General features: G+C 38.1%; 2 protein-coding genes across 9 annotated transcripts; both read right to left on the reverse strand.

The window, feature by feature from the left end:
- Positions 1-1,072: 1,072 nt before the first annotated feature.
- LOC120008977 (kinesin-like protein KIN-6) lies at positions 1,073-10,969 on the reverse strand. Of its 8 annotated transcripts, none has more exons than XR_005470579.1 (20): positions 10,342-10,969; positions 10,024-10,220; positions 9,696-9,819; positions 9,483-9,577; positions 8,824-8,959; positions 8,202-8,267; positions 7,917-7,979; positions 7,759-7,809; positions 7,573-7,655; positions 7,366-7,480; positions 6,604-6,652; positions 6,353-6,501; positions 6,043-6,210; positions 5,614-5,700; positions 5,343-5,417; positions 5,089-5,215; positions 4,282-4,376; positions 3,175-3,273; positions 2,325-2,775; positions 2,058-2,192 (listed from the first exon to the last, which is right to left on the reverse strand). XR_005470579.1 is itself a non-coding variant. In XM_038859387.1 (19 exons), the coding sequence occupies exons 1-18, from the start codon at positions 10,870-10,872 to the stop codon at positions 3,219-3,221; spliced, it is 2,259 nt and encodes a 752-aa protein (XP_038715315.1). In that variant the 5' UTR covers positions 10,873-10,969; the 3' UTR covers positions 2,730-2,805; positions 3,175-3,218. The 8 variants fall into 8 exon arrangements, 3 of the variants coding, with proteins under 3 accessions (XP_038715314.1, XP_038715315.1, XP_038715316.1); XR_005470578.1 differs by having other exon boundaries at positions 2,325-2,805; XR_005470580.1 differs by lacking the exon at positions 3,175-3,273 and having other exon boundaries at positions 2,325-2,805.
- Positions 10,970-13,453: 2,484 nt separating this feature from the next.
- Positions 13,454-20,832, reverse strand: LOC120009029 (receptor protein kinase CLAVATA1-like). Its single transcript, XM_038859455.1, has 4 exons — positions 20,440-20,832; positions 17,763-20,138; positions 16,833-17,237; positions 13,454-13,580 (listed from the first exon to the last, which is right to left on the reverse strand). Exons 1-3 carry the CDS (start codon positions 20,639-20,641, stop codon positions 16,885-16,887), a joined length of 2,931 nt encoding a protein of 976 aa, XP_038715383.1. The 5' UTR covers positions 20,642-20,832; the 3' UTR covers positions 13,454-13,580; positions 16,833-16,884.
- Positions 20,833-21,126: the final 294 nt, after the last annotated feature.

The following is a 21,126-nucleotide window of genomic DNA, read 5'->3' on the forward strand; positions in this document are numbered from 1 at the left end:
TGGTGGGTATTTATGTCATTTTGGCCTTTATGAAGTTTTGGTTTTGTGTAGATTAATGTAGAGGACCTTTCCATCAAAGGTGAAATTTGGAAGCTTATAAAAAAAAAAGAAGAGAAAATTGGAAGCTTTTTAGAGTCGTTAATGGACAAGTTGTGTCTTTCAATGTCCACATTGATTGTATCTTCCAACCATTTATTTATTTATCTATCTTTTTTCTTATGACAACAAATGTCAAATAAGACAATATCCTCGTACTTGCACAATAGACATGCTAATTGGAGTAGATTGTCATCATACAATTGCTCTTTTAAGTAGGCATTTTAATCCTATGATTGCCATTTATGTGAATAACCAGACAATTGACACGCATTTCAACAACAGCATGGTTTGCATATTTTTCTTGACCGAGAATAATTTCTAAGTTTGTCATTTCAACACTTGATAAAGGTTTAAACTCGAGCCGCTAAGCTTATTATGCACACATAAATTTTCTACCTGACGACATGATAAATTAGGTTAAAGCTCGACGTGTATTAACAGGGCCAGATAAGTATACCTTTTGATTTTAAAGAAAGCCCAAATTTGCAGGCCCAATCACATATGGGCATAACTGAAAAACACAATTGGATATGCATTCACAACATTTAAGTATTTTTTTAATAGGACCTCACATACTTGGGCCAGCCAGCCCAGAGAAGAGTCGTTGTAAATGAGGCCCCTTAAGCCTATTAGATAATGAGAAAATTTCAAACCAATACCACTTGTGAAATTTTTTAGAACAAGCCTTGATAAAATATTATCATTATTGTAGAAGCAATGCTTACATTCCAGACAGTTGATGATAAAATAAATAAAATACTAGCTACTTATATTATGGAAGCTATGGTTACATAATATTTTAAATGCATACAAATTAATATTATCATACATGTGAATTTATAGTTTCTTCTGTTATGTTGGTGGGCTCTTCCTAATGTCATTTATGGAAGGCCTTTCCTTAAAATTGTCTTTGGGCTTCTAAGTTCTAACTACACAGAGTTGGGCCAAATCTCATAAAAGCTCAAACGGCCCATCATCAAGATTTATAATCCTTCAGTGAAAGAGGCCCACTAAGTTCATAATTTAGACTTCTATGCCCAGCTGAGTTCTTTCTATGGAACTCACATCTAGAAATGTCTTGAATGAAATCCACATTGTATTGACATCACTCATTTTTGCATATTTCTGCGTATTTCTTATGAGAACAAGTGCAAAAATACGTGAAAATAAGTAATGCCATAATACACCTTACTATCAAAACCAAAAAATTTCTCCAAACCTTTTAATTTGTGAGATGGAGATTGCTCTTGAGCAAATGTAGGAGCGAGATACTCCCCTGCGTTCTCTTTGTTTCGCCTGCAATCAATTTCTTGCCCCCTCTATTTCCCTGCAGAGCAGTTCAAAGAGTTCGAATCAAACTTGTCTGATTAAATTTCAAAACAGAAGATGTTTTCTCCTCTGCATTTTCTTCTATATTATATACCTTTTGGTAATTAGATAGAAAAGAAAACAGAGCAAAATCTTGAACTAGTTGTTGTGGGGAGTATACTAAAACCATTAAACATTTGACACACCAATCTTGTTCACCGTTTAATTCCAAAAGTCCAATTGTGGAACATGGCATAAACTTGGCTCAAGGTGTTTTCTAGGATGTAAGAACCTTCCATAGTTTAATATGCAAAGCCCATCGACAAGGACGGGAATCAGAGCTGCTTAGAGCCAACCCTTATTTGGTGAGTTGGTTAATGAAAAATGAGACATAGCATTCATAGGTGAGGTGTACCGCTCAACGAGAGAAAGCTATTAACTTACCCTTGACTTCTCTGTCTCATCCTCAACATCCAAAGCCCCGATATCTCTCAGTAATATAGACGACGCAGGCAAGAGCCTCCTGATCAATACAGTAAGATAATTAGGCATCCAGCAACAGTGGAGCCATCAAAACTTAAATGGAATCAGTGTTATGCATTGAATGTAAAATACAAATACAAACAAGGAAAGGGATGCAAACCAACTGACCTCTTTGGTTTCTCCAATTTCAAAGATTTGCAAGAAGCATTCGGTGTGGGTTGACTGGTAGGTGCATGGAAAACAGTGCTATCTTGGGTTAATGCAACATCTTTCTCAGGTGCAACTGACAGTTCCAGAGGTTCCTGGAAAAGACACAGGAAAGTAGCAGATTCAAGAAAAGATGCATTTATGGAAATTATGGAAAAGGCTTGTGTTTTACTAAAGACAACACCTAAAAGGCCTAACAGCTTTAAACATATGAAGAATTTCCTTACAGTGGTATGAATTTCTTGCTCATCTTTGTCCAGCTCAATCTTTTTTGAACTTGAAGGTGAAGCTCGTGCATTAACCTTGACAAAACAATCAAAGTACTAGTATATGAACCGGAATACAAAAAATTGGGACAAACAAAAGATGCATATTGATATGATATGGAAAAGAAGTAATTGACTACTGGAGCCACATCCATTGATAGAATAATGATTCTCAACTTTTTGATTGATGTGTACTCAGGATACAAAAGGAATAAGGATCCAAGACTTTAGAGATATTCTATTCAATAGATGGTATATAAATTAGCCTAAAATCAAAACGTAATAATTTCCATGGCAAAATTTGCAAGTCCAAGAGAACAACAGTTATATGTAAAACAAAATTAGAAAATCAAGATATCACCGGTCTACAAACCAAAAAAATTACATCTTCAACCTGTCTCCGGATTAAATCCTGTTCAGGAGTGTTATCGCATTCAGATGGCTTGAGGTTGGGACACCGAAAGAAATGTTAATTTGAAGTACGCAATAGTAACTACAAAGGATTCAAGATTAAAGAATTTGACATATTCCATCAACCAATACTTTTGAATTAACTTAATTAACTGATAGATAACATTTTCCCCAGGACAATTGGCATATTCCAAGAGAAAATGTGAGACATTTTAGTAAAATTAACAAAGACACAACAATATCAATCCATATAGATGGAACAAAAGATTCCAAAGAATGGTAACTTTAAAGCATTACTTAATAGATACCATAAAAAAGTTTTGCTAGAGATCCATAAAAAAAGTAATAATCAAGAAATAGTATTAAAACAATAAGTGAATTGGCAAAGAGAAACAAGTACCTCATCAACATATAGAGCATCTACTCCAACTATATTGTCATCTGCTACATTTTCATTTCGTAGGTTCTCAATGAGATTTTGGATTTCACTTTCTGCCACCTAATTAAGACAAGTAAATGAGTTTGAACAACTTCGTGTAGCATCAAAATTCCAATACAAGGCAAGCCGGGAATCACTAATGACTTTACTGAGCTTGGTGAAGTGAAACACAAACTTTAATTATCTGTAGCTGGTTAAGTGAAACACAAACTTTACTGAGCTTGGTGATCCAATAAAAATACAACCGGCAAGCTACATGTCAAAAGCACGGCACTTTGAAAACAGGAGCATATCTTTTGTCAGGTCTTCACTCTATCATAGACTATATCTACTACAGCTTCCTATGCTCACATAACAAATTAATCCTTCAGCAAGAGCCATTCAAGACCTGATCACAAAAGTTGGCAAAAACTATCGAACACTCACGCAATAAGCAACATAATGCAATTCACATAAATGTAAAACAAAACAGGCTTGCTAATGTTGAATGCGTTCAGGACAGCGCAAGTATATACCACTAGTCCAAATTTTTATTTATTGGTTGCGTATGAATTAGTTACCTAATTGATCTTTCAAAAACAGTTAATTAAGCAATGATTTTCACATGGCAATTTTCGTAAAATGCTGATTTCCTTGGACCGTAGGACCCATCCCCTCACAGGTGCAAGACCTGAAGGCTTCAAAACAAAATATAAAATGTTGATAACTTCATGTAACACCTTCTTGTCCTAAATACAGAAGAATAAATAGCTGTGTGTCATCTATAGTATCAGCTGCAGCAGGTTGATTTTTCATGAAGATTGTGTTTACAGATAATGATTGCACCTGATGAGTTTAATGTCTAGGACATGGGAGAAAGCACGACATGCAGCATCCAGTAAAGTGACATCTTATCTGTGTGTATGTAACATGTCGTATTCGAGAAGGTTTGAAAACCACAGCAAGATATGGAAAAAACTATTGTCATAAACATGCGTATCTACATGCATATAACCTAGGGAAAGGATCATAAAAGATTACCAAGAAATCATTATCACATTAAAAAACACATGAAAAAAAAAATCGAACCTCGTCCTCCTTGTGAAGCATTTCAGGCAGATTCGATGTGGAAATGGTGTTATCATTAACCATCTCAACTAATGAGGAACTGCTAGCAACAGAACCTGTGAAGCAACATTTTTTTACTAAAAGTCAGATATTGAGCATGTTGCTGAAATAGAAGTATGACATGCATCCCATATTTCCATTTTATGCTACTGAAATGCAAGTCATCCTTTCCATAGTCTAAATCAAGTAGGCAACCACCTTACAAGGCCAAGTATGTACATAAATTATTGATATAAAACCATTGAAGGTGCAACTATAGTTCAAATAAAAATGTCGATACTTGACACATGATAATATCGCAAGTGAAACAATGGGACACCAAATCAGTTATAGTTTGTTTGATGGCATTTACTACTTGGATAATTGTATAAATTTATTCCACTTTACCTGGTAGCTATATACACTGTGATGGAAATTAAGAGAAATAGTTGGCATAAGATCAATTTTCCTTCCTGCATGTCAGATTAACCTTAAGAAACCCTTGTGCATCCCTGTTAAATTGGAGCTGCTGTAACATTCATCATTATCCTCTATTTCAAACGAATTCACTAAGTTATTTTACTTGTCCAAAACAAATATTTACAACCGAATACCAAAGTTCAAGACCACACACATGCCTTTCAAAGACATGCCAGGGTATCCTGATTCTCTAGCAGGGTGCGTATTTCGATGTAGTTGACTACAAACGCCTAAAATTATTGACAAACTAACGCGAAAAATCCAGTCATTACAAGATTCAAAGTGAAAGGAAAAGGAAAAAAAAATCACCTGTTACATCTTCAGTGGAAAAGATATGCACCACCGCCGAAATTTTTGACTCGTCTAATTTATCAGCATTGATTTTGTTCCCAGAAGACATCTTATTTGCACATTCTTCTGCCACTATACTGAAGAACTGAAGGCATGAAGCTTGAAACACATGAATATCTCCTCACTTGGAAATTTAAGGAAAAAGCTGGTGTTCTACTAAAGACAAAACCTAAAAGGCATCACAGCTTTAAACATATGAAAATTTTCCTTACAGTGGTATGAATCTCTTGCTCATCTTTGTCATGCTCAATCTCTTTTGAACTTGAAGGTGAAGCTCGTGCATTAACCTTGACATAACCATCAAAGTACTATTATATGTACTGGAATACACAAAAATTGGGACAAACAAAAGATGCATATTAATATGATATGGAAAAGAAGTAATTGACAACTGGAGTCGCATCCATTTATAGAATATGGATAATCCAAGAGAACAATGGTTATATATAAAACAAAATTAGAAAATCAAGTCAGTCTACAAACCTGAGAAATTACATCTTCAACCTGTCTCGAGATGAAGTCATCTTTCTCGGGAGTGTTATCGCATTCAGATCTCTTGAGGTTAGGACACTGAAAGAAACGTTAATTTGAAGTATGCAATAGTCAATACAAAGGATTCAAGATTAACGAATTTGACGTATTCCATCAAAAACAATATTTTTGAATTAATTTAATAAGTGATAGATAACATTTTCCCAGGACAATTGGCATATTCCAAGAGAAAAAGTGACACGTTTTAGTAAAAGTAACAAAGACACAACATTAGCAATCCATATAAATGGAACAAAAGCTTCAAAAGAATAGTAACTTTAGATATCATGAAAAAGTTTTGCTGGAGATCCATAGAAAAATTTAATAATCAAGAAATAGTATATAAAACAGTATGTGAATCTGCAAAGGGAAAACAAGTACCTCCTCAACATATAGAGCATCAACTTCAACTATATTGTCATCCGCTACATTTTCCTTTGTACAAGCACAACAACACTTTAGATCCTTCAGCTCCTTTTCCAGCTCAAAATATTTTGTCTTTTCATTCCGTAGGTTCTCACTGAGATTTTGGATTTCACTTTCTGCCAACTAATTAAGACAAGAAAATGAGTATTCTACAACTATCAAAATTCCAATACAAGGGAAGCCAAAGCATTACTAATGACTTGACCAAACAATGATACTACAATGAGAATAGGAAGCTTGAGCTCAAAAAACTCCACAATCTTACCCGAAGTTTGTCTCTGTATTCTTTCAAGACATTCCATGTAGCTTTAGCAAAACTTTGCATGATCCGATGAGTTCTACCACTTTTCTCGAGAGAATCTGACTCTAAAGGATCAGAGTCAGTAGCACCTAACTTGTTGATTGTTGCAACCCCTAAAATGAAGAAAGCAGTTAACTGTTTTAGAAAACAACAAACTGAACCAGGAAAAAAAAGACTCAAAAATCACAAAAAAATTTCGGGCTGCATTTAAAAACCTTCCTCAGAAAGTGAGCGCTTATCTTCAAGACTCGTTCCTTCTTCAATCTAAACAAGCAACAAGGTAACAAGGTAAGCCGAATAACATTTTCATGCTAAAAATCACAATCCATTAAATATGGAAAACAGCTCATTATGTTCATTAGATAATCCACGTCCAACAACTTCATATTGTGAGTTTGGGATTCCATTCCCACAAAAAAGAGAAAACTGCTCAAACTATGACACCATTATAAAAAATTAAAATTTGAATGCTAATAGATTCGGAAGTTGGATCACCTTCATATATCAGAAGAACAAATGAGTTCTTTAAACATCTACCAACCTATATTTCACCGCTCATGGATAACAACAACATAACGCTAAACTTAAAAACCCAGGTTCTGAAATGACGAAGCAAAAAATCCATGTTCTCTGGACTCTGCTCATCTCATCAGTTTCGAATACTTAAGCAACATTTCTATGCAGTATATGACGTTCCCAAAAGACACACTGAAATAAAAAACCGACACCATAAAGTTCATCATTCAACATCATGTAACTATACTTTGTAGTCATGATGTTTTAATTTCTTCAATTTATAATCATCCATAAAAGGAAAGTTACTTAATTCTCAAGGATCGAAGAAGCAATATGAATGAAATCATCTTTTCCGAACTATGTAGAAAGGTAACATGAAGATTAAGAGAGGAAATGCAGTAACTTCTGCGAATAACAAAAGAATTAGCACTTAAAGGATCGATGTAAGAGAAAAAAATTACCCCAGAAACATCAAGACTACAAAATTTCCTTCTTTTCGGCTGCTCCAATCTGGAAGATATTTGGAAATGCCTCTTGTTATGATGCAAATAGGATGGTTCTTCAACGTTATCAAACCTAAAACAAATTATAAGCATCAACATTACATCATGTGAACCAAAGAAACTTAACCTTTGAACAAGAAGGGGGAATCAGGTAAACTATCTAACTTGATTTTCATATAAGGTGAAGCTTGTCTGAGCACATGGGATGTATCAAGATAGTCTTCTTGTCCTGATCTAACTGTCAAGATCTGAAGAAAAATGAGAGAGAGAGTTATTGCTAAAATACTAATCGAGAAAAAAAGGAAATTTTTTATGTCAAGTAAACCAGTACTGGGAATAAAAACCACGTACCAACGCCATCCGCTTTTTACCTTCCAAATAATCTCGTAGGTATCTTGTCAACTGTTCGAAATGAAGTCATGGTTCATAGCGTGAAAGACTTTATTGATAACAGAGTAGTAGCAAATGATAGGGAAAAAAAAAGAGTGGATAAATGATAGAAGCATTACCAATGAGTTCTGAAAATGTTTCTGCAGCGGCTTTCTGGGGTTCTTTTGGTGCTCCAATAATGACTGGAAATAGAAAACAAAAGAATATGATATGTATAAAATTATATCGACAGAGGGAGCAAGCTGTGGCGCTGAAAACGAGCTTCTTTAAAAAACAACATTAAATGCTTAAAGATCAAATGGGTAGAACAGAAAAATACTTCTTAGACACTCCACAAATTTTTAGTAATCATGAGCGCTGCCAAAATTGCCTACACTACCCACAAATGAATAAAGCCTACATACTCTTAGACACAGCCCAAAAACCATTGATGTGTTGTTGATGAAGTTACTTTCCAGAAGCCTTGTCCCCTGCAAAAAGAAAAAATAAACATTAGACCTGCAACATCCGAAAATTTGTATTTTTCAATGACAAGGTTTGCATGCAACTCCTTACGCATAAAATATTCCTTTGGACTTCCAGATTGGCTCACATGATATATGATAAGCCCTAATTTTCATGTCCTAAATGTTTCCTTTCAAACTATTTATCGACCCCCAACCTGGGGAGAGAGATCCAGGAAGAATACATTATTTTAACAATGTTCTCAGGATCCGGTAAATCAATATTGGTTGCTAAAAGTTATTAGAAAAATGCTAATATATGTCAACTATCTCGAACCTCATCTCAGTTTGCAGAGAACATCATCTATGAGCTATATAGAATTATAGATCAAACACAGCAGTAAGCCAAGGGACCATATGCTGTTGTACTTAAAAGTGCATTAGATTGGAAAGCAATCAGATATATTAAACCCACCATCACTAAGGACACATTTTACAACCAAAGACAGAAAAGATTCAGACATTTTCCATAACTAACAATATAATAAAAAAACTCAGTTATAATATACAGTTAGACCAAAACCTGATTCCCTGTTCTCTTTTCTCTTTCAGCGCCAGCGAGGTCAACAATAGTTAGAATGGCATCATTTGACTGAAGATCAACTTCTCCATCAAGCTTGTTAACGACACTGCGGATGTTGATGATGCACTGGGACCGACTGCAAGTACGTATTTAGGGGGAAGAATAAGCTTCCCATACTCAGGCTTACTTAAAATTAACAATCCAGTAAAAGAATCATGATCTAAATTCTCTCAATTTGGTAACATACCTTAAGATATTATCGTATCTTGTCACTAAAAGTTTTACAAGAAAATTAGAGGCATTCTTGAGACAGGAAAAAATGAAATCTATATTTTAGATAGAGCAGCAATTTTAGTATAGAAAACATGGATATAACAGACATTCACAATTCTCATTCAAGTTGACAACGACGATAACTAACAATGGAATTCAGTATTAAGATTCTAGCACTGATGCAATATTAGCAAAATAAATCTGGAATTCTGATTGTGAAAATAAGTCTCAAATCAGGGTGCACTACATACTTAAGAAGGTGATCATTAATGAAAGACCCAAATAACCACCTAGAACGACTTACATCCAATCTTAAATTTGTCCCACGCAGAAGAATAGATAATAATTGCATATGGAACACAAAGTAGAGTTTGGTTTTTGCTCACCTTGACTGCCTGTTTGTATTTGTCATAGCTGTGGCACGTTTCAGGATTGCACTGGCTATTAAAGATTCAGCATGAGAAGTATCAGAGATAATAGCCTGTTTCCATGAATCAAACATGGGGATTAATATTGGTGTCCACTGGGCATCGGACCATAAAGTATGTACTCTAGAAACTAAAAAAGAAAATAGTATAAAAGCATAATTAGCCATCAACCTCTTGGAGACCTTTGATAGTTGATCTTTGCATGGATAAATCAGCTCCATCAGGGGACAAATCAAATATTCTTTCTCCTTTTCCACGTTCAGAACATATTTCGAACATTGATATATAAAATAACCTGAAAATTAAATACAGGACATCTACGACATATCACTTTTTCAGCACAATGCCAAAGTGCCCCAAGCTCTTTTACGTATCATGAATAAACTCTCTTATATTGCCCGATTTATCTATTTTCGACACTAATTCAACGCAAAAAATGCAATAAAAAACACATCCTAAGAAACTCAAAAATTCTCAAAACCAAAAGGCTGATGAACACCTTGAATTGGGATTGCTTCCATATGTCTGCTTAAAAATTTGTTGAAGTACAAGAGGGATCATTCCTGGCTCCCTAGGACTCCCAAATACCGTATGTGTCTTACCAGAACCACTGGGTCCCAAAGCTGTAAGCATTCCACTCTTGCCTTCAAGAAAATCCTTAACAAGAGGGCTCACCATCTTCTCATACACCTCATTCTATAAACAATGTCAAATTGAAAGCACAAACAATTTCAGAAATCCTAGCCCTCCACTTGGTTTCTACCTAAGCGAGTCATTCACAAAATAGGTAGAAAAAGAAAATGTGAAGAGATGATACCTGAGAAGAATCAGCCGAGAATACATGAGAGAAACCTTGATATACCTCGGACTTGATCCTCTTCGAATCCTGCAAAGCTGGAGGTGGTGATAGCGTCACCGACTGAGAATCGTTGACCGTTATACAACCCTCGCCACTTTTGTTCTTCGTGCACGTCTCTCTCGCACTGTTCTTCTTCTTCGACGCCGGGTTTTGTGGCCACACATTCTTGTTCCTCGATATCTCATTGTGATTGCCTACGTTACTCCTCGAAGATCCCTTCAAAGGTACAATAGGTCGAATTCGAAGATAAACCTTGAGATTTTCGGAGACGGGAGATTGTATGGATGATGAAGAGGGCTCTATTTGGGGGTTTTGGTTGATTTGTATCGAGAGGATGTCGTCGATTGGGAAAGGAGCGATTTCAGGCCGATCTGAAGAGGAAGACGGAGGGACCAGAGGTTTTGTGGTAGTAGTGGGCCTTGCTTTCCGGTGAGGGTTTCTGCGTACAGTCACCGTGTTCGGACATGGAGGTGAACTCAATGTCTCCATGGTCTCTCTACTTTCTCTTCTCCGTCTGTCTTCGGCTCTAATTTGGCGGAACGGATTCAAATTAAGCTTTTCCACCAGCCGCCTTTGGAATTTGGATTCCTTGAACGGGCTTTTTTGTACCGTTGCAATTCCTAGAGATGATGGGACTGCCGGACTGGCTTTTACTTGGATATTCTTTTAGTTACAGCCCAACTATACAAATCTAAAGCCCACAAGTTGAAGCCAGTAAATTTTATTGGGCCTTTTAGAGGGAGAATTGGGCCCATCGAAGTCCACAACCTGTCTATGATGCTACTATCGCAGGGAATAAACAGTGTCTTTTTCTTCTTAACCAACCAATAGTTTTTGTGATTTTAAGGCTTTGGATTATGGGCCTTGGTTTGGCTTCTGAGTATATGGGCCTAGTTTAAAGGCCTTCTGTGTCTTTTCCTAAACAAAATCCATAAACCGCCATTGGTGGGCCCCTATACTGCAGTTTCGTTTTCACCACAGCTCACATTTTCCGATGTTTCGCGGTCAGGGATAAGATCGTACACTCCCTCCTCTGATTCCAACTTTTTTATTTAAATCAGTGATTAATTAGTCATCAGTGTGGGCGACCATCAGAAGGCGGGTATAGATCATTTTACTGTGCTCCTTCAATAATTGGGATTTATCAAATAGTCGCTTAAAAAGGAAAACGAGTTTATAAATGGTCAAAAATAAGATAGATGTTGGTTGCTTGGTGATACTTTTCAAGTTGACCTTAGCTTATACTTGATAATTTTTGTTTTGGAAATAAGTTCGTTCGTGGAGCTTTTACTTTTTGAGCGTATATAATGCAGTTGGTAAAATGAGATATGCTAGGTTATAAGTTAACGCATATGCTTTACAAAACAGGCTCATGATTTTACCAGGGACAATTCAAGATTGTTAGATAATAATTACACTTAAACAAAGTTAGAAAGATGTTTTGATTCGTTTAAAAGGCTATGAACTTCCATAACCAGATTCTAGGCTATAAGTTAGCATATATGCTTTACTAGGGACTGTTCAAGATTGTTAGACAAGAATTACACTTCAGCAAAGTTAGAGAGATGTTTTGATTCGTCCAAAAGGCTATGTACTTCCATAATCAGATTCGATTACATATCCATAATTTGGCTATTGATTATTATGAACTCATCCGAATGTCTTCTCTTGAATTGTTCTTATAATGTATTAATCCTTAATTAATCCCATTATTGTAGACTAGGATTCTTGCTGTCCATTTGTCTCTACCTTGAAAATAATTAAGAAAGAAAGATTTTGGAACAACCCTAAGTGGCTATTTATCTTAAGTGAAGTTCATGAATCTAGCCACACCAAGCAACACCCCCATTGACTTACAATCATTTATATTTTATACCAATAATTGTATTCTTCATAACCCCAAAAGTGACTTTTTTTTGGGCAAGAAATAAATGGATGTAGAATTGTTCCCAAGTAGATTAACATGGATAATTTGAGAGCCGTATAAGTTGTGAGAGTGGAGACAAGCATTTGTTCCTTTGTATTGTCTACGTTTTGTGCACTCTTTAGTTGGAGAACTTATTCATATTCTCCATTAGAAGAAACTTTTGAGTGACTGACTTTTGTATTCTACGCTTTCTTTAGATGCGATGGAGTACTTTGATGAAGCTACCATTGCCATGTATAGTGCTTAAGCTTCAATGCCACCAAGTCTATTATTGGGATTAAATAGTAGCTAGGACTATGTTGATACAGGATTCTCCTTTAGAAATTTACTTCATGCATTAATGTGTTCGGAGGAAATGAATACTGCTTAAATGTCAATCAAACGTAAGAAAATCTATGAAATTGGAGTGGGGAAAATATGAAAGATTGAAAGGAAAGGAGGAGATTGTCAAGGCTAAAAATCTTGCATCGGTATGACATAACTCAGTCGAGTGATTTATAAGAAAAGCACATCTCATCTCAGATTGTAAACACATTTTCTGGACTTAAGTACTAATAATGAAAGCTCATGAAAAACCAATCCATGAGGGCTCGTGACCCAGAGCGGACAATATCTTTATTGTGTTTGGGCTGATAATTTCAACATGATATCAACACAAAGTCTCAGTCAAATAGGACGAGACTCTACATGTCCACTTGTTGGGTCTGACATAACTTAGCACACAAGTGCGAGGAAGTGTCAAGAATAAAAACCTCACATAGGTTTTGCGTAACCCGACCAAATAATTTATAATCAAAACCCAACTCCTCTCACACTATAAACGTGTTTTATGGGCCAAAGTACTAATGAGGACGGCTCTTGAAAAACAAATCCGTGCGGACATGTGACTTAGAGTGAACAATATCTTCAATGTGTTTGTTCTGAGAATTTCAATAGAGATGGAAATAAGGATCAAGAGCATTCCAAAAGAGTCTCGGGTTCAATTGTGTGTTTAAAATTCCTTTTTTGTTTTTACGTAAGAATGTCTTGGTCCATATTAATAATTGGTTTATGGTCTTTGTATTAGATCATTATAAGCTTGGTATATGCATTGGTGCAGTTGAACAGATTAAATGAAAGCATGAAACCAGAACAAGCAGAAAATATACACCTTGAAATTTATAGTCAGAAGGAATAGCTTAAGTGCTTAACAAACAACATAGTGGAAATAAACAAAAACCAGAAACCAACAATAGCTTAAGGCACCAAAATTATTACAAGTTGACAAGCTTGTTATTGTAGAAAATCCCAGCACGGCACAAACCCAAGCCAAGCCTCCCCACCATCTCGGCCCATTGGGCCGTGGCAGTTCCAAGCCCCTTCCATTTGGAAAAGGCTTGACAAGTGTTTGAAGGCTTGCACCAGCTTATATGCTGGATACAAGACCCTTCGATAACCGATGTGGGACTTTTTTTTTGTCCTAACACTCCCCCGCACTCGTGGACTGGGTATCAAAGCCCAAGGCCCAACGAGTGGACTTCTTATCGGGGACGAGCGCACACCTGCTCCGATACCATGTAGAAAATCCCAGCACGGCACAAACCCAAGCCAAGCCTCCCCACCATCTCGGCCCATTGGGCCGTGGCAGTTCCAAGCCCCTTCCATGGTATCAGAGGGGTTACTATGTTCGTTGCTGGACGAGGAAAGATGGAATATCTCAAAGGTACGACCTCGAAACCTACTGTTAGTGACTCTACATATAACAAGTGGATGATGGAGGATGCTACTGTAAAAGGCTGGCTTATTGGCTCTATGGAGGCCGATATAATGAATCTTTTTATTCGTTTATTTTCAGACTCATGGAATTTTGCATGAAACCACTTGTCCTTATACACCACAACAGAATGGTGTTGCTGAGCGCCGAAACAGACAAATTTTGGAGATTACACGTGCTGCCCTTATTGGAGCCCACATGGCACCACGTTTTTGGGAAGAAGCTGTTACCACAGCTGTATATCTTTTGAATAGGGTACCCACTCGTGTTCTACAATTTCAGACACCACTTGATAAATTGGCATCCTATGTAACACTGCCATCGCACCTCACACTTCCTCCCCGGGTGTTTGGTTGTGTTGTGTTTGTACATTTACAGAAACATCTCCGCACGAAACTTGATCCTTGTGCCCTCAAGTGTGTATTTGTCGGTTATCATCCTTCACAAAAGGGTTACCGTTGTTTTCATCCTCCTACAAGTAAGTTCTATGTTACTATGGATGTCACCTTTTCTGAACATGAAATGTTTTTTTCTTCACCCAATTCCACGCTTCCGGGCCCGAGTGGTGATACTGTTGTTGAAGCTCCAAATTGGATGGAGTTGTTTCCTGATCCACTGTGTGTTGCCGATACTGTTGCTGAAGCTCCCTCTCTCTCATCTTCGCTAGTACCCACTCCCGATACTCCTCGTACAGATCCTCCTGAGGTAAGCATTGAGTCTGATGTTAATACTAACAATATTTGTGATAATACTTGTGTCTCGATTGAAGCTGACAGATACGTACTCCCACCAAGAAGTACTCGTGGTGTTCCACCAGATAGATTTTCACCAGAGGTTGTGCGAAAAGTGAAATATCCTATTGCTCAGTATGCATCCACTCACCGACTGTCAAAGGAATGCCGAAGCTTTGTCAGTAATATGACTGTCATAGATATTCCTACTAAAGTGCAAGAGGCGTTGTTGGATCCAAAATGGGCAACTGCAATGACTGAGGAGATGACAGCACTTGAGAAAAATCAAACTTGGGAATTGGTGGAGTTGCCGAAAGGAAAAAAAGCTGTTGGTTGTAGGTGGGTGTACACCGTCAAGTGCAAGCCTGATGGTTCGGTTGATAGGTATAAAGCTAGGCTTGTGGCTAAAGGATTCACCCAGACGTATGGGGTTGATTATCAGGAAACGTTTGCTCCTGTTGCAAAAATTAATACGGTTCGAGTCCTAATATCCCTAGCTGCAAATTTTGATTGGCCTCTACAACAATATGATGTAAAAAATGCTTTTTTACATGGTGAGCTACAAGAAGAAGTTTATATGTCTCTGCCCCCAGGATATGAAGCTCCAGGTGATCAAAGTGTCGTGTGTAAACTGAAGAAAGCCTTATACGGGTTGAAACAATCTCCTCGAGCTTGGTTTGGTCGATTCCGACTTGCTATGAGAAGATTCGGCTATAAGCAAAGTAATGCAGATCACACTTTATTTTTGAAAAGAGTTGGTGATAAATTAACGGCTCTCATTATTTATGTTGACGACATGGTGGTGACAGGCAACGATTCTGAAGAAATGCGTAAACTGAGAGACTATTTGTCAACTGAATTTGATATGAAGGATTTGGGAGGATTAAAATATTTTTTGGGCATTGAAGTTGTTCGTTCTGAGCAAGGCATATTTTTATCCCAACGAAAGTATGTGCTTGACTTATTAACAGAAACTGGTATGCTTGGATGTCAGCCAATTGGATCTCCTATGGAACAAAATCATGGATTGGAAGAGTCTTCGAATCAAACTTCAATAGACAAATTACGATATCAAAGGTTAGTTGGGCGTTTAATCTATTTGTCTCATACGAGGCCAGATATTGCATATGCGGTCAGTGTTGTGAGTAGATTTATGCACAATCCTGGTAAACAACATATGGATGCAGTTATTAGAATTCTGAGATATTTAAAATCTGCACCGGGAAAAGGCTTACTTTTTTCTAAGAATGGGCATGCAGACGTATGGGGCTATACCGACTCAGATTGGGCAGGTAAAGGAGACCGAAGAAGATCAACCACTGGGTATTTAACTTTTGTTGGAGGAAATCTGGTTACTTGGAGAAGTAAAAAGCAAAAAGTTGTCTCATTGTCTAGTGCAGAAGCCGAATACAGAGCAATGGTGAAAGGTATTTGTGAGTTGTTATGGCTCAAACGGCTTATGGGGGAGCTGAGTTTGTCAATTAAAAGACCAATGAAATTGTATTGTGATAATCAGTCAGCAATTAAAATTGCTGAGAACCCAGTGCAACATGATCGGACTAAACATGTGGAAATTGATAGGAATTTCGTGTATGAAAAGCTAGAAGAAAAAATAATTGAAGTTCCGTATATGAAGACCGAAGATCAGTTGGCTGATGTGTTAACCAAGGGAGTGTCAAATTCAGTGTTTGCTGATTCACTTGTCAAGCTGGGCATATACGATGTCTATGCACCACCTTGAGGGGGAGTGTTGAATAGAGTCAAAGATTTACCCAAGATTTACTTTATTGATTGAAGACTTTATTGACAAACTCAATATTGATTGAAGACTTTCCTTAATTGAAGATTCGGCAATCAATATTGATTTGTCTAAGTTCATAATTGATGCCTCAATTGTTGACTAATTGATGCCTCAATTGTTGACTTTGATAGTGACTTTGATAGAGATTGTAATTACGTAGATCATTGATTGTAAACCAATGTAATAGCTATATATGTGTTTCCCACTTCAATAAAAGATATTGATTGCAAAATTAAGTGTTATTTCATATTTGCACTAACTCCTGATTTTACCAAGTACTGTGCAAGTTCTAAAGGTTGATGAGGGGTGGGGCAGATTGGGGAGGATTAGTAAGCATATGCACAACCTCCCTCATCGTTGGTCTATGAGAAGCCTCATCCTCAACACACAACATAGCTATCTTGAACAGGTTTATGACCCCTGAGAGTGGGTATCCACTGAGCCTTTGGTCCACCACTGCAAGCACTGAAGCAGCATCAGACAGCTGAGAAATCTCTGACGTTGTTTTTCTTACCCATCTCACTATGTCCACTCCATCCCCAAACTCTCCTACTGGCTTCCTCCCAGCTATTAGTTCCAGCAACACCACACCAAAGCTGTAAACATCGCTTTTCTCGTCCACCTTCAACGTGTAAGCGTACTCTGTTTGTCCATTAAACCACAAAACCAGAATTCAGTCTTTACATCAAAATTCAAAAACTTTATGGTCAAGTATGAAGTAATACAACTTTTGGTTATCGAAAGAGTTTCCATTTCCTATTTAGTCATCGAATGTTCGCACATTTAAACTTGGGAATTCAAATTTGAAATTGTTTCAATATGCACATATGATAAACTTCCTTGTATTGATTTTTTATGCCACGGTTGACTGCCCTAATGGTCGTAAATCTATCCGAGTGCGCATATTGGAACTATTTTCAACTTTTATTTCTCAAGTTGAAACGTTTGAACATTTGGTGATCGAATTGGACTTGGTCAATTCTTTCCGTGACCAAAAATTACATTATTCCTATGAAGTAACAACAGGATTTTAAATTAGAACCAGTGAACACAACCACATTGGACCTCCTACTAAATATGCAATTGAAAATGAGCTCCCAAATGGACCAAGTCTACAAGTCAAAAAACAAGCTAATTTAAAGAGGTTATACGGGCAAATTTGCATACCTGGTGCGATGTAGCCATAGGAGCCCGCGATTGAGGACATGCACTCTGATGCACCGGCATCCTGCAAGTACTTAGCGAGCCCAAAATCAGCTACATGGGCCTCAAAGTCCGAGTCCAGAAGAATATTATTGGACTTCACATCTCTGTGTATGATCAAAGGCGAGCAGTCATGGTGAAGGTAACAAAGGCCCTTGGCAGCCTCGACTGCGATCTTATACCTTGTCTCCCACTGCAAATGGCCTCCTTTCGACCCGTGCAACATCTCTCCCAAGCTTCCATTTGGCATGTACTCGTACAACAAGAAATTCGTGTCCTTGTTCGACACGTAACCCAACAGTCTAACAATATTTCGGTGCCGGATTTGGCCCAATGTTTGGATTTCGGCCGAGAAACCGTGATCGCTATGCCCACTGCCACGGCCTACCAGTCGCTTGATCGCCACCTGAACACCATCCGGCATGGACCCGCAATACACGATTCCGGCACCACCTTTGCCTATTATGTTCTCTTCTTTTAAACACTCAAGCACATCCTCTGCTTTGAAATCAAGCCGATGGAATGCAGTGAGCTTCCAAGCCCTTGATTTCTGGAGCCTCTTATTTCTCATTATGTAGACCGTGACGATTATCAACAACAAAGCAGTGAAGAGCACAATGACTGTGATTATAAGCTTGGACGAAGAGAACGACTTCTTATGACCGTGACCAGAGGATTGGGCAGAATCGACGAAAGAGCGGCAAGAAACATTTCCGGGTGAACAGAGATTGGGATTGCCTGCGAATGCACTGTCCTTGAACACCTGAAACTGCCCGCCGGTTGGGATTCGGCCATAGAAGTTATTGTTGGATAGATCAAGAGTTGCTAGGCTTGTCATGTTTCGAATATCAGCGGGAATTTGGCCTGTGATTTGATTCTGAGAAATATTGAGAGTGCCAAGAACCGATAACATAGCGATTCCTTTCGGAATTTCTCCACTAAGATTGTTTCGACTCAAATCAATGGCGTTGAGGGATGTACAGCGAGAAATTGAATCAGGGATTTTCCCGCTAATGTTGTTTGCGCTTATGTTGATCTTCGTGAGGGACGGTAGACCGAAGATTTCATTTGGAATTTCACCTGTAAATCTGTTCATTTCAAGGAACAATATGTTCAAAAATTTCAGATTCCCAATGGCCGGAGGAATGCGGCCGCTGATCCAATTGTTAGACAAGTCCAAGAATCCCAATGTATCACCGGATGCCTCCGATGGGAGCTCTCCGGAGAAGTAATTATCATGCATCTCGATCACCTCCACTCCCGGCAAGCTGAAAATCCCGGCAGGAATCGTGCCGTTGAGAAGGTTCTTCGAGATGCGAATTCGTTCCAACGACCTGCACTCCCCAAGTCCCTCGGGGAGCGTTCCAAAGAAGAAATTGTCCAAGAGAATAAACGTCTTCAACCTTCCTCCCTTACACAAATCCCGAGGAATGAGTCCAGTAAAGTGATTCTCTGAAACGTCGACGTACAACAGCTTGCAATTCCGGCCGAGATTCTGCGGCAATTCATACGTGAAGTTGTTTCCCCAAATATGAAGCGTCTCAAGAAAAGGAAAATCACCGACAAAATCGGGGATTGCACCGTAGAGGTGGTTCCTAAACACATTGATTAACGTAATATTCTGCAGCGCAGAGAAGCTCTGCGGTATCTCTCCGATCAATTCATTGTTCGAGACATCAAATGACTTCAAACTGATTAAACCAGATAGTTCAGGCGGTATATAACCTGTAAGACGGTTCAATTGAAGGAACAATGAGTGCAAGTGCTTCAAATTGCTTAAACTCGTCGGAATCTCACCGGTGACGTTACAGCTTGCCATATCAAGAACCCGGAGTTCACTCATCGATCCGAACTCCGGTGGAATACCTCCGACGTATAAGTTGAAGTAGCCAATATACATTTCTCTGAGATTCTTCAACCGTGACAAAAACAACGGCGTTTTCCCGGTAAGTCCAATACCATTCAACCCTAGGAACTCCAAGCTCTGTATCTCAGAGTAACTCTCTGGAATTTCACCCGTAAAGTAGTTCCCTCCAAAACTAAGATGTTTCAGATTCTTCAGTTTCGTTATCTCCACAGGCAGTGATCCGGTGAAGTCGTTGTCGTAGGCATCGAGGACCTCTAGCTCTGTCATGCCGAGAGTGATTTCACCGGGAAAGTTTCCTTGAAAGAGATTGTAAGAGATATTGAAAACCTTGAGCAAAGTCAGGTTCGCCATCTCCACAGGAAGTTTTCCAGTAAGGTTATTGTTGAAGAAGGTAAGATTCACAAGCTTCTCCAACAGCCCTATCTCCGGCGGAACGGTACCAAACAGGGGATGAGACGACACATTGTGTTGAATAGAGTCAAAGATTTACCCAAGATTTACTTTATTGATTGAAGACTTTATTGACAAACTCAATATTGATTGAAGACTTTCCTTAATTGAAGATTCGGCAATCAATATTGATTTGTCTAAGTTCATAATTGATGCCTCAATTGTTGACTAATTGATGCCTCAATTGTTGACTTTGATAGTGACTTTGATAGAGATTGTAATTACGTAGATCATTGATTGTAAACCAATGTAATAGCTATATATGTGTTTCCCACTTCAATAAAAGATATTGATTGCAAAATTACCTGTGGCTGCATACTATTCCGACACGTGAGTCTTCATCGCACGTGACTCCAGAAAATCTGCAGTGTGCATTGGGCGTCCACGAGTCCTCCTCCCAGTCCTCCAATCCAGAGCCTTTGGGTCCAGTCATGGCGGATTTGAGCTTCAACAGAACATCAAGATCATTGTAAGCATAGGATCTGGAGAACAGTATGAGAATCAGAAGGAAACAGAAGGTTCTCATTTCGTAGTTTGTGTGTGAGAGAGAGAGCAGAGTTGGAGTGCGATCAAATAGGGTTTGAGAGTCTATAACACAGTAGGTAGCAACTGTGTGTGTCACTCACTCGTCTTGGAAGAAACGAATCGAAGACTCGCCGTATCAAAATTGAATGAATAAACAAAAGGAAAAAAACTGGAAAGTAAGAGAGAGAGAAGCGTCAGAGCGACTCCTGCTGCGGCCTGCCTGCATGAAGAGCTAGCTTGTTTTTTCCTCGTTTGACGTGGTGACTCTGAAACGACCTATCAACAGTGTCGTTTTCTTCCAAATCCACGACGTCGTTTTTTGTTCCCGTTACTGAGATGGATGAATATTATCTACGTGAAATCGTGAGTCTCAGATACCCATACATAATCCATATAAAATTATATTTGACCATTTTAACATTTGAGATTGTTAAGACACAACAGGTAATAGATGAGAATGATGTTGTCCTTGAGAACCGAAGTTGA

The sequence above is a fragment of the Tripterygium wilfordii genome, chromosome 11 (assembly GCF_013401445.1).
Source record: "Tripterygium wilfordii isolate XIE 37 chromosome 11, ASM1340144v1, whole genome shotgun sequence".
Lineage (NCBI taxonomy): Eukaryota > Viridiplantae > Streptophyta > Magnoliopsida > Celastrales > Celastraceae > Tripterygium > Tripterygium wilfordii.

Excerpts from the sequence above, each read along its gene's own strand:
- LOC120008977 (XM_038859386.1), bottom strand. The coding sequence starts at position 10,872 with ATGGAGACATTGAGTTCACCTCCATGTCCGAACACGGTGACTGTACGC. Across the intron at positions 2,193-5,342 it reads AGCAAGAGATTCATACCACT|GAACCTCTGGAACTGTCAGT; the intron begins GTAAGGAAAATT and ends TGTCTTTTCCAG. Across the intron at positions 1,427-1,851 it reads ATGAGACAGAGAAGTCAAGG|GGAAATAGAGGGGGCAAGAA; the intron begins GTAAGTTAATAG and ends ACTGCTCTGCAG.
- LOC120009029 (XM_038859455.1), bottom strand. The coding sequence starts at position 20,641 with ATGAGAACCTTCTGTTTCCTTCTGATTCTCATACTGTTCTCCAGATCC. Across the intron at positions 20,139-20,439 it reads CGATGAAGACTCACGTGTCG|TTCAACACAATGTGTCGTCT; the intron begins GAATAGTATGCA and ends TCTTTGACTCTA. Across the intron at positions 17,238-17,762 it reads CTATGGCTACATCGCACCAG|AGTACGCTTACACGTTGAAG; the intron begins GTATGCAAATTT and ends ATGGACAAACAG.